The following is a 12427-nucleotide window of genomic DNA, read 5'->3' as shown; positions in this document are numbered from 1 at the left end:
ATCCAAGGTGTTATTAAGGGAATTAAATTCTTTCTTTCTTTAGTTGACCAAATAAAAATGAAGAAAGGACATGTGGTAGTTCAGGGAGGCCACGCTAAAATGTAACAGTGCATTTTCTGTTTGAAGTGTTTTTATCAGCTTTGATCCACTCCACCTCCTCAAAGACGAGGGCTCAAGCACATTACACAATTATGAGGTTCAGTCAAGAGGCTGTTGTATGAAATATTGTGATGGTAATATGTGGGGACATGAATATGGTTTCAGCAGAATGTGGTTTAGGATTTGTTACAGAAGTGTAAACAATATAAGAGTAGTACAAGCAAATAGGAAAGAATTGGAGAGAATTTGTGGGTTAATTTTGTTATTTCACAGTAGCTTCATTCCCATTTTGGGAATGAATATTTTCCATCTGTTTATGGAATATAATTTTGTAAATGTAAATGGTTATTGTGGTTTAATTTACATTTGAAAAGTCTTTAAGTATGTGTATGGTTTTTGCCAATAAAATATTCATATTTAGCTTAACCTAATCATTGGTTTTAATTTGGATCTTGGTTATAGAATACACACTCCACATTTATATGCACATTATGACATTATAAAATAGCATTAAAGTGCATTAAACTAAATTAGAAATGTAGTTTCTTCAACTATTTATATTTAAATATACATACTAATTTCTTAAGCATAGTTATTCAAGTAAAACAAATAATAGCATAAACATGGTCATACACATTTTCAATTAAAGGGTTCATCCAAAAATAAAAATTCTGTCATTGCTTACTCACGCTTATTTTGTTCTAAACCTGTATGAGTTTCTTTGTTCTGTTGAACACAAAACAAGAAATTTTAAGGTGTGTTCAACGGAAGAAAGAAAACGTATACAGGTTTGGAACATGGTTTGTAACAACATGAGGGTGAGCAAGTGATGACAGAATTGTTAGCATAGCAATTTAGCAATTTTTAAATGTTTATTTTTGGGTGGACTATCCCTTTAAGTAGTCAGTAGATTTTGCTCTGGGCATTGCTCAACGTCAACATGACGACTGCTGCGTTCCGGAAACTTGCTCCACCAATCCTGTAGCAGGATTCCTGTCACGTGATCTTCGAAATCAGACTGGCCAGTGGCCACGAAATTTGAAATGTGGAAACTGATCGCAAGTGCCAGTTATTTTTTGTGAACAGACAACAACAGTAAGATTAATAAATATAACCATAGTACTGCAAACGAACAGTAAGTACTTTGGCTGTAGTACATGTTTATAATCTGTTTTTAAGATTAAATTAGAATAGCATCGTTGATTAAACCGTATGAATCCATGAGCTTCCACGACTTCTATTATGTTTATGTAGCGTTAGTTATACGATAAAGTGCTCGTTTTATTGAGTACCGTTTGTTTTATTTCGAGTATTTTAAACTGCATTTGGGTTAAAATGTACTTTTTGTTTTTTCGAACGTGTTGTAATCAAAAATTGGAACCACATTAACTGTAAACTGATGTTAACAGGATTTTGGCCTCCATTTGTTTTCCTTCCTGGCTGAAGATGGCATCACTCACTCACAGTGGTAATGACGTTTTATCTGATCACTTTCTAAACTAACCTTACAAAAAAGTACTGTAGTGGTACTATAGTACTTGACAGAATAAAACAACAACATTAAAATGGTACATGCCAAAAACACCATAGTATTTGTACTTTTTTTGTAAGTGTAGTATAACAAGATAAAGAAAATAAACACTGATTTGGCTTGTTTAAACATTTTTTTAACATAATTTTAAAAACTGTTTTTGTGTGTGTGTTTTACTTCTAGATTTTGTTTCACTGGCTGAGGAGAAATTTGACTTTGATGTTTCACTGTCACCTGCAAGGTTTGTTTTCAATGTTTAATTTAAGGCAGTGTTGTTATTGTTATCTAAAACTATTAAAACTAATTTGTTAATTGTGATATAAAATATAAATACTAGAGAACAAACTTAAACTTAAAAAATGAAAGTTAGAATAAAAACTGAAATAAAAAATAAATAAATAGAAAACAAATCTAATAAAAATGACTTAAGCACATAATAAAATTACTCAAACTTGACCTTACATTAAAAAAGAAAACTGAAAATACAAAAAATAAAAGCTATTTCAACTAAATTAATATACTATTACAGTATTAATACTAAAAAATAATTTTAACTCCCATAGCCATTACAATGTTAAAGGATTAGTTCACTTTAAAAAAAACTTTTGCTGATAATTTACTCACCCCCATGTCATCCAAGATGTCCATGTCTTTCTTTCTTCAGTCGACAAGAAATTAAGGTTTTTGATGAAAACATTCCAGGATTTTTCTCCATATAATGGACTTAAATGGGAACCATACGGTCCAATGTCCAAAATACAGTTAATAACAGTGTCAGATGCAGCTTAAAATGTCTTTAAACGACACCAGACGATGAATAAGGGTCTTATCATGCGAAACGATCGCTCATTTAAAAAATAAATAACAACGTTTAAGTTTTATAAGCTCACATGCCCGCCTTTCTCTGTTCTGTGTGACTCTCCTGTTCGAACTCGTTCATCTAAATGAACAAATCTTTTTTCGAGTCATTTGATTCATTTAACGACCGAAATGAACGAATTGACTCGGAAAAAGATTTGTTCATTTTGATGAACGAGTTCGAACAGGAGAGTTACACAGAACAGAGAAAGGCGAGCATGTGAGCTTATAAAACTTAAACGTTGTTATTTATTTTTTAAATGAGCGATCGTTTCGCATGATAAGACCCTTATTCATCGTCTGGTGTCGTTTAAAGACATTTTAAGCTGCATCTGAAACTGTTATTAACTGTATTTTGGACCTTGGACCGTATGGTTCCCATTTAAGTCCATTATATGGAGAAAAATCCTGGAATGTTTTCATCAAAAACCGTAATTTCTTTTCGACTGAGGAAAAAAAGACATAGGCATCTTGGATGACATGGGGGTGAGTAAATTATCAGCAAAAGTTTTTTCAAAAGTGAACTACTCCTTTAATGTGTGCTATACATGAATTATAATGTGGTTTTAACATTTTATGATGATATATGTCCTATGGAAATGTTCTCTTATAGCTCTAAAGGAGATTACGATGTTGAGGATGAGGTCTTCGTGGGTCCGGTTGGTCATAAAGAGAAATGCATTTCTCATGGAGTGGAGATTCACATGAAGGACAGTGTGAGCAGTGGTCCGTCTCTGGGAGAACAGCCCAGCTGGAGCCCTCTCACAGGAGAGAAGTTTGATGAAATCTGCAAAGAAGCTCATCTAGTCGCCAGCCACCTCGAGCAAATCATCACTGACTCTGTAGCCGAGAGCAGCGTAGTGTCCTCGTGCCAACCTGAGGAGGCCGAGGCGTTCGAGGAGGACACAACAACCAAACTGAGCATGTTCATCAAGCCAGCTGGTGTGCTGAGTCCCATCAAAAGAGAGACCTTTCTTGTGCAGGACAGCCCGATGAAGCAGCTTCCACCCGCCATTCAGAAGCAAATGCTGAAGTCTAAAGGGATGGCCAGGTTTGGCAAGCCACGTCTCAGTACGTCGAGTCCAGTCAGGACTGCTGTGACGCAGCCTAAGATGGCTTCTAGAGGCAAAGTCCTTGTGGCTAGTTGTGGGGTGTTACCCAGCAAACCCACAGCCCAAAGGAACTCACGACTTTCCACCAGCACAAAACTCCCAGCAGCCACTAAAACTAGGCTTCCTCCTCCCAGCAAAGTATGAATACTTCTCTCCATTTATTTATACACCATTACAGTTTGACATATGAGATTTATTTTGAGTTTATCAATGTCTTTCAGGGTAATTTTGGGCTGAAGCTCAGTCCTAGCAGTAGAAATTCAAGTATAGCTGGTTCTTCTGAAGACCTTCTCTCTGATACCACCAGTGTTGCTTCTGATGTCAGCGATTCCTCATTTAACACTAGTTTGCCAGGAAGAAGCAGCATTCCAACCCGGAACAAGGTAAAAGGACCTGTTGTTGTTGTATACTGTTTTATTCTTCAAGAATTGTTGATAATAGTCATACATCACTGTTTAGAAACCACTTTATATTTTTGATAGAGGTCTGTTATGCTCAACAAGGCTGCATTTATTTGATCAAAAATACAAAGATGATTTCTACAAAGCCTCTCCTTCCGAAAAGCTCAGTGCTCTGATTGGCCAGCTGACCCAGTACTCTGTGATTGGCCGAACACCTCAAGCATGTGTCAGAAATGTAAAGCCCCTCACCATAATCTGTTCACAGTGGAAAACCCCCCAAAAGTGAGACGTATCGAGCCGTACCATGCAGCGGAAAAGCACCATTTGTAACTTTGCAGATCGTATACATGCACAAACAGATAAATTACACTCTAAAGGAAAAGGAAACCATTAAAAAGCATCATATGACCCCTTTAATATTTATGTGGGTACAGTGATAGACTTTTTTCAGGACTCTTTGATGAATAGTTATATTAAAAGAACAGTATTTATTTGAAATAGAAATCTTTTGTAACATTATAAATGTCTTTACTGTCACTTTTGATCAATTTAATGCATCCTTTCTGAATAAATGTATTAATATCTTTAAGCAAATCTTTTCTGACACCAGACTTTTAAACAGCAGTGTACATTGTTTTTAAATGTACAATAGGCTTGGTTTGTAATTTACCACTAATATTGGAGGAAGCACAATTTTAGGTAATTGTTCGACAATGCAGAATAAAATGTATTTATGTATTTAAACATTTTTCAATATGCTTCAGACAGAAATGCGAGCTCCATCTGCTCTTAAAGCTCCTTCACTTCAGAGCTCTAGAGTTGTGGACAGGAGGAGAAACACCTCGTCCTCGTCATCTTCGGTGTCCAGCATCAACTCTAGTCTAACCATCTCTCCAGGAAGCAAAGGTGACCTTTGCCATCATCTAATGCTTACTTATAGTTTTTAATAATTCAATAGCTTAAAATTATCTTTAGCAAATTTTAAAATGAGTGTCATTTTTTCATGCTTTACATTATAATGCTGAGATGCCTAAATTATCAAAATTATTTTTTTGTTCATTTTCTTATGATTTAATTGTTTACAAGCCTATGAAGATGTAGTTTTGAAAAGAAAATGTGGTTGAATTTGATTTCATTTAGACTTTAACCTGTTAACTGTCACCCCCCTTTTTTTGAATTGACATGAAAATGCACATTTCGAACATAAATGGTTGTAATTCAAGAATGCTTTGGAATATAGACGTAAGATTGGTCTTGTTTTAAAGAAGACATTTGGCAGATTTATGTAGAAGTGAAATAAATTAAGAAAGTGAAACAGAAAAAAAGTTATAGAAGTTTGAGTTTATGGAAATGTACAATGTAAAAAAATTATTTATTCATATTTTATATAAAATATATATTTTCAAAACCTGGGCTACTCTAAAACTGCAGAAAAATCAAAGACAAAAATCTGAACAAGTTGTGTTTCAAATTTTAGGTTGATATCTCAAAAAATGAGCTTTCAGTAAGATTTTGTTTGGGCGCAGTACCAAACTTTTTCACTAGATGACAACCAGACTCCATTACTGCCCATATAAGGGCGCTTCCATTTCCAAATGTGTTTTGAGTGATATGAACCATTATTTCCATAATTTTCATACAATTTATGAAGTAGAGATCCTATTCAGAAGTAGTATGGGAAAGTTTGGCAGATTTTGATATGAATTCAACCTCTAATAAACACATACAAAGAACACGCATGTGCGTCATAGCTCGCTGCCACATCACAAATGGTGAATTTATTATTTTTTTCCTTTATATTTAAAACATTTTCAGACCTTTTTTTCTAAAATAATTTAATGGATGCTATCTTTTGAACTCTTGGCATGAAAACAAACTAGGTTTCTACAATTTTTTTCATGATTTTTCATGTTCATTGCTATTTCAAAATAAAGGTCTGAACACGCCTTAGGAGTATGAAAATATTATTGTTGCAAATTGATAAATTACGGCTCCTCTGTAATTTTTTTTGAAAATCAATCACCAAATATGGAAACTAGGGATTGTAAGCTTTCAAATGATATATAGTTTGTCAATATTACTTAAGGTTTTAACTAAGATATTATTGTTTTAAAAATATAATGGCAAACGTCCCACCTGTGGGACGGTGACAGTTAAGGGGTTTTAAAGTGCAAGTGATGCAACTTATGTATCTACTGCCATCTGCTGGTTGTTTACATGTATCAACTCCTCCTTTCACCAGCCAAACTCAATTCATCCTTAAACTCCAGCACTAACAGCATCGGTGCTCGTTCACACAGCAGCATGAGCAGGTTGCCCAGTTCTAGCCGCAAATCCTCTGTTGTTACCAGAAACCCAGAGCCACCCGTCAGCAGACGGACCTCCATCTCTACACAGGGGAGGAGAGCATCTGAACTTCTCCCCAGGCCTGTCAAAGCTACGCCCATTAAGAAAACGGTCCCATTTCCGCCTCCACAGTTTCATACCCCAGCAAAGACTACTGCTGAAAAGACCACTACTTCCAGCATCCCTGCATCTAATGCTAAGATGGGAAGTGCTCTAAGGGAAAACCCTAAACTCAAGGTCACAGTGGTGCCAACACCCACTAACTACCTGAAGGGAGTTCACAAATCCGAGGGTGAGGGAAAACATAATCATGTTAATGTATAGGAGCTGTTAGGATGAATCTCACTCAACCTGTTTCAAGAGCACTTCACACTAAAATCAAAAGAAAAAATGATATATATTTAGCATATGAAAAATGAAGCCTTTTTTTGGGCCATCAAGATTTTTTGCTTTGAGAAATTGTTTTCTTCACCATTGAAGACATTTTCTTCACAAATGCTCTTTATATAATAAAAATTATTATTAAGGGAGAAATCATTTAAAAGAAAAATTAAAGAATAAAATGCTGTACAAATACCCAATATATGTTTACAGTGACTTTTTAAATTTATTCATAATAAAATATTATTTTTACACACGCATATAAATATTTTTGTTTAGAATTTCTATATTTAATTTAATACGTATTACCTTACTAAAATATTGTATTTAAAGTATTTAGATGACTATTACAATGAGAATTTGCAACAAAAATATGAAAATAATCTTAATGATCCTACAGAGAGAGTTATTTTTATGTTGAATATAATTTCCTAATTCTTTTCATTTTGATTTTGAGGTGAAATGTGCCCTGAACATGTTTTTGTGGGATTTAACCAGGACATTATTGCATTCAGTCATGCTAACTTCTATTGATTTTATAGTTTCCTCCTCACCTGACGTTCCTCGTATCATCAAGCCAAAGAAATTATTATCTGCATACAGTGTGGATAGGTAATATAGTAATATTTTCTCAGAACATCATTCCATTTCTTTTAAAGGATTCTCTTAACTCTGATACATGTCTTGGTAGTATTCCTGATAATCTAGTGGGTCTCCTGACGCCCTCGGCTATGGGCTGTAAACTGCGGAGACCCTCGGCTCTTCCCACCCCAGTCAACCGTCGTATCTCTGGCATCCCTGCTCTCACACCCAAGAGCGTGTCACGCCTGAGTAAACCTTCCCAGCTCACAGAGCGCTCATCGACCTCCAGCCAAGTGGCCACTCATCCAAGGTGCTACTTTATGGGCTTCTGAAATACTTCAGTTGATCTCAGTTAATCTATAGCTTATCTCAATCTCTGTATAAGTAGAAATCTAAGTCAAACTGTCTATCTATGCAGCCCAGAACACATGAAGGAAACTGAGAATCAGGAAGATAAGGAAACCTCAGTGTCAAATGAGGAGACCTGCCCTCCAGCTGACCTCCAGCCCTGCTCCCTGGTCTTTAATTTGGAGGATGACCCTGAAGGATCTCCTGCCTGTGAGCCAGCAGCTGTGGAGAATCCCTCTGAGCCTCTGTCATGTGATCCAGAGCCTCCTCAGGTCGACATGAAACCCCCAACACTTCCGAACACAGTGGACACCCAAAAACACAACCTACTCAAGAACGAAGAGAAAAAGGATGTTAAAGAGGTAAAATAAAATCAGTTTAAATGGATTTTTTTTTTATAAAATGTGTTAGTAAAACAACCGATCTGAAAATGTTGCAATTGTAGGTTTTGCTTGTGGACGCACCTGCACCAGCACCTCAGCTGTCAGAGAAGCTGCTAATTGATCTCTCCAACACCCCAGACCTGATCAAAACCTCCTCTGCAAAGCCCTGGGGAGGACAGGTGAGAGGACATTTGATATACACACACTTTCTTTCAAAAGTTTGGGGTCGGTAAGATTTTAAAAAGAATATTCATTAAACATTTTTTTATATTTAATATTTTACTGTAAAATCATTACTCCAGTCTACATGATCCTTCAGAAATCATTCTAATATGCTAATTTGATGCTAATGAAACATTTCTTATTATCAATGTTGAAAACAACAATAATTTTGTGGAAACCATGATACATTTTTTCAGGATTCTAGTTCTAAATTCTAAAGTCAAGTTCTAAATAGCTGCACTTATTTGAAATCTAACATTAAAAATGTATATTAATTTATAAAAATATTATAAAGACTTACTGACTCCAAGCTTTTGAATTGTAGTGTACAGTGTGTAGTGTTCAGTTATTGCTTGCATTCATTTATGTATAATTTATCCCACAGTTAATTGACCTGAGTTCACCTCTTATAAAGTGGAGTCCAGAGGACAAGAAAGAAAATGCTGAGAACGCGGCTCCACTGATCGACCTGTCTTTTTAGAGGACCTGCAAATTGTACTGTGAACCGTGCCAAGAAAAAATATTAACTTCAAACAACTAATGAAATGAATCTACGAGGGAGCTTGGATGCTGCTGTGCTTTATTAGTCTTCGATTGTGACCTTCTTTTTATTTGTATCGTCTGTCTTGCATAATTGTATGTAATTATGGTGATCTGCAGTATTTTATAGATGAAAGTTGAAAAGGTACAAATAAATGTTAAATTTACAATGTTGTCAAAGTTTTATTTATGATGCGCTAGCACCCAAACAAACTCCCATACAGCAGGGGGCAGTAAGCATTCAGTGGTTTTAGAACTCTAGCATCTGAAATATAGAATAAGACGCCCATAGATAGAGCGGCATGATCATTTAGCAGATTCAATGTTTATTTAGATCACTCAATTAAATGAAGTTTGATTCATATTTGTACCTTAATGCATTCGCCTCCCTCATCTTGTGATTTAAACCAGTACGTTTGAATAACTGAGATGTGAAAATGTCAACGCTCGTACTGGATAATGGTGCGTACTTTGCCAAAATCGGTTACAGTCATGAGAAAGTCAGGTACAGTGTTTTTATTATGCATTTCCTTGATATGTAAAACGTATTATAGTTTTTGGTAGTTATGTTGAGCTAAATACCGAATCTTTTTTTTTAGTGTTATCCCAAATAGCCAATTCCGTTCGAAGACCTCTAGGTTGAAAACTTTCACTGCCAATCAGCTGGATGAAATCAAAGATCCGTCCGGACTCTTCTACATCCTCCCTTTTCAAAAGGTATTGCCTCAATATGAATTATACACTTCCCTGCACATTGATAAATAAAGCACATTGTGTCTTACTTCATCTCGTCTGCATCAATATTAGGGTTATCTTGTGAATTGGGATGTGCAGCGCAAAGTCTGGGATCATCTGTTTGGAAAGGAGATGTTTAAGGTACTTGAATGATTACAAACATATCAAATTTTTCTGTTTCATAAATGTACACTATGAGATATTGAGCATGTACACAACATATTTGCAGGTGGACTTTGCTGATACCAACATTGTGATAACTGAACCGTACTTCAACTTCACCTCAATTCAAGAATCCATGAATGAGATTTTATTCGAAGAATATCAGTTTCAGTCAGCTCTCAGAATTAATGGTACGTTTAGTGTACTAGGATGCAGCCTACTTAGATTATGTATGCGGAATCCATAAATCTGAAAATCTTTTTTCTTTAAAGCTGGATCATTGAGTGCTCATCGATACTTCCATGAGAAAAACTCTGAGTTGTGTTGTATTGTGGTGGACAGTGGATTCTCCTTCACACACATCATTCCTTATTGCAGGGGAAGAAAAATGAAAGAGGGCATCTGCAGGTGAGCTGCTCATTAGCCATATAAGTCATATAAATGCTGAACATTTCATAAGTCTCTGTGTCATTCCTAGAATAAATGTAGGAGGAAAGCTGCTCACCAACCATTTGAAGGAGACCATTTCATACAGGTACACTTGCCACCATTTGAGTAAAGAAATTCTTTGGTTTTTCTTACAGCAGATTTCTCCTTGAGCTTGTGTCAATTTTTTGTCTTAAAGGCAGCTGCATGTGATGGATGAGACCCATGTGATCAATCAGGTCAAGGAGGATGTGTGTTATGTGTCTCAAGATTTCTACAAGGACATGGAGATTGCACAGTAAGTTTGCATCAACTTGATCGTAACAAATTAGCAATTTATTGCATAAGCAAATTGATTCAGCTTTGATCACAGGAATACATTACATTTTACAATACATTTAAATAGGAGACAGTTTAAATTGTAATAATATTTCACAATATTACTGTTTTTACTGTATTTTTTATCAAATAAATATAGCCTTGGTGAGCATAATAGACCTTTACTCACCCTCATGTCGTTCCAAACCCGTAAGACTTTCGTTCATCTTCGGAACAAAGATTAAAATATTTTTGATGAAATCTGAAAGCTTTCTGTCCCTCCATTGATAATCATCGCTATGTATGATGAACAGATTGAATTTAGGCTATTATTCACATATAAACATTCATCAACTCACACATTAGTTGTGGTAAACGGAAGCACAAGCATGTTTACTTGACGTGTGAGAACCAATGAGGTTCATTCTCGTGTTACACAGCACGTTTGAGCTTCCACAAGAGGTTTGTCCTCATGTGTCAAGCAGGTTCGGTTGAGCTTCTGTTTATGTTCGCTGATCAATGTTCAAATGGGAATAAAAGCCTAAATTCAATCTGTTCATCACATAAAGCAATCGAGTCTCTTTAGAAAATTTGGACTAAACCCCTCAATTCATATGGATTAGTTTTAATCTCTTTAGAAAATTTTTGAAGCGTTAAAGTGGTAGTTGCGCAGCGGTCAATGGAGGGACAGAAATCTCTCAGATTTCATCAAAAAGATCTTCATTTGTGTTCCGAAGATGAACAAAGGTCTTACAGGTTTGGAACGACATGAGGGTGAGTAATTAATGGCATAATTTACATTTTTGGATGAACTGTCCCTTTAAAAAAATCTTGCCAACCACAAACTTTTTGGACAGTAGTGTATATATAATATAAATATTTTTGGTGATTTGACAGATTTAAAGGAGAAGATAATATGGTCATGAAAGACTATGTGCTGCCAGATTTCAGCTCTATCAAAAAGGGATTTTGCAAGGTAAACCATTTGGCATACTATGAAAAAATAAAACACAGTACACTTTGTCTTTTACTAATACAGCATTTTTTTTTTCTTTGTGCTGCAGCCTCGAGAGGAGATGAATTTTACTGGAAAATATAAGACAGGGGAGCAGATTTTGCGGCTCACCAATGAGAGGTTTGCAGTCCCAGAGATGCTCTTTCACCCCTCCGACATCGGCATTCAGGAGATGGGCATACCTGAGGCTTTGGTCAACTCCATTAACAACATGCCGGAAGGTATATTTCATCTGGCATTAGATGTATTTAAAATGTTATTTCATTTAAAGTACTCTAATATACGCTTACTTTTTATGTCCAGAGATGCAATCCCACTTCTATAAGAACATTGTTCTCACTGGAGGCAACACATTGTTCCCTGGATTCAGAGATCGGGTTTACAAAGAAGTCCGTGCACTCGCTCCCGTAGAATATGAAGTTTCTGTCGTTCTGCCACAGAAGTATGTTTTGAGAGTTCTGAAAAAATGATTGACATTTTGTCTGGTTATTCTTTACTGAATATATTCTTTTGTTTACAGCCCTATTTGCTACCCATGGGAAGGGGGGAAGTTATTGGCCGAAAATCCTGACTTTGAAGAGATGGTGGTAACACGAGACGATTATGAGGAAAATGGACATTATGTATGTGAAGAGAAGTTTGATATTTGACCTGCATATTAATTATTTGTCTTTTGGTGCAGAAATATTGAACACTGCACATATGTTTTTGTATGAAAACTAAGCTGTACATTGGCAACTGTACATTACACTCTATATTACTCAAGTCAACAGGCTTTTTGACTTTGAATGTGATAAATTTGTATTGGTTTCCCTTTTTTTTACAAGACATTTCTTTTTGTATTAAAATGTGAACTGTAAAATAAAACTACTTTTTTTACTCAGTTTCTTGGTAAGAAAATGTATTTAACCTAATTTGTATATGACTAATAGCTTACGTTTACGTTAAAGACCTATGATTTCACTAGT

General features: G+C 35.6%; 2 protein-coding genes across 4 annotated transcripts; both read left to right on the top strand.

The window, feature by feature from the left end:
* Nucleotides 1–1092: 1092 nt before the first annotated feature.
* Nucleotides 1093–8973, top strand: gtse1 (G-2 and S-phase expressed 1). 3 transcript variants are annotated; one of them, XM_056251107.1, is made up of 12 exons: nt 1093–1234; nt 1506–1567; nt 1814–1871; nt 3102–3738; nt 3822–3983; nt 4766–4907; nt 6244–6639; nt 7271–7340; nt 7420–7620; nt 7729–8020; nt 8104–8220; nt 8649–8973. In XM_056251107.1, the coding sequence occupies exons 2-12, from the start codon at nt 1546–1548 to the stop codon at nt 8742–8744; spliced, it is 2193 nt and encodes a 730-aa protein (XP_056107082.1). In that variant the 5' UTR covers nt 1093–1234; nt 1506–1545; the 3' UTR covers nt 8745–8973. The 3 variants fall into 3 exon arrangements, with proteins under 3 accessions (XP_056107082.1, XP_056107083.1, XP_056107084.1); XM_056251108.1 differs by having other exon boundaries at nt 1106–1234; nt 1509–1567; XM_056251109.1 differs by having other exon boundaries at nt 1122–1194; nt 1509–1567.
* A 215-nt stretch (nt 8974–9188) lies between these two features.
* Nucleotides 9189–12342, top strand: actr6 (actin related protein 6). Its single transcript, XM_056251103.1, has 11 exons — nt 9189–9308; nt 9403–9520; nt 9611–9679; nt 9768–9891; nt 9973–10108; nt 10179–10235; nt 10326–10424; nt 11342–11420; nt 11509–11680; nt 11763–11901; nt 11980–12342. Exons 1-11 carry the CDS (start codon nt 9241–9243, stop codon nt 12107–12109), a joined length of 1191 nt encoding a protein of 396 aa, XP_056107078.1. The 5' UTR covers nt 9189–9240; the 3' UTR covers nt 12110–12342.
* The last annotated feature ends 85 nt before the right edge of the window (nt 12343–12427 follow it).

Source organism: Rhinichthys klamathensis, unplaced genomic scaffold (assembly GCF_029890125.1).
Source record: "Rhinichthys klamathensis goyatoka isolate OS25496 unplaced genomic scaffold, OSU_Roscu_1.1 h1tg000076l_1, whole genome shotgun sequence".
Lineage (NCBI taxonomy): Eukaryota > Metazoa > Chordata > Actinopteri > Cypriniformes > Leuciscidae > Rhinichthys > Rhinichthys klamathensis.
This window is presented reverse-complemented; position numbering and strand designations above follow the sequence as displayed.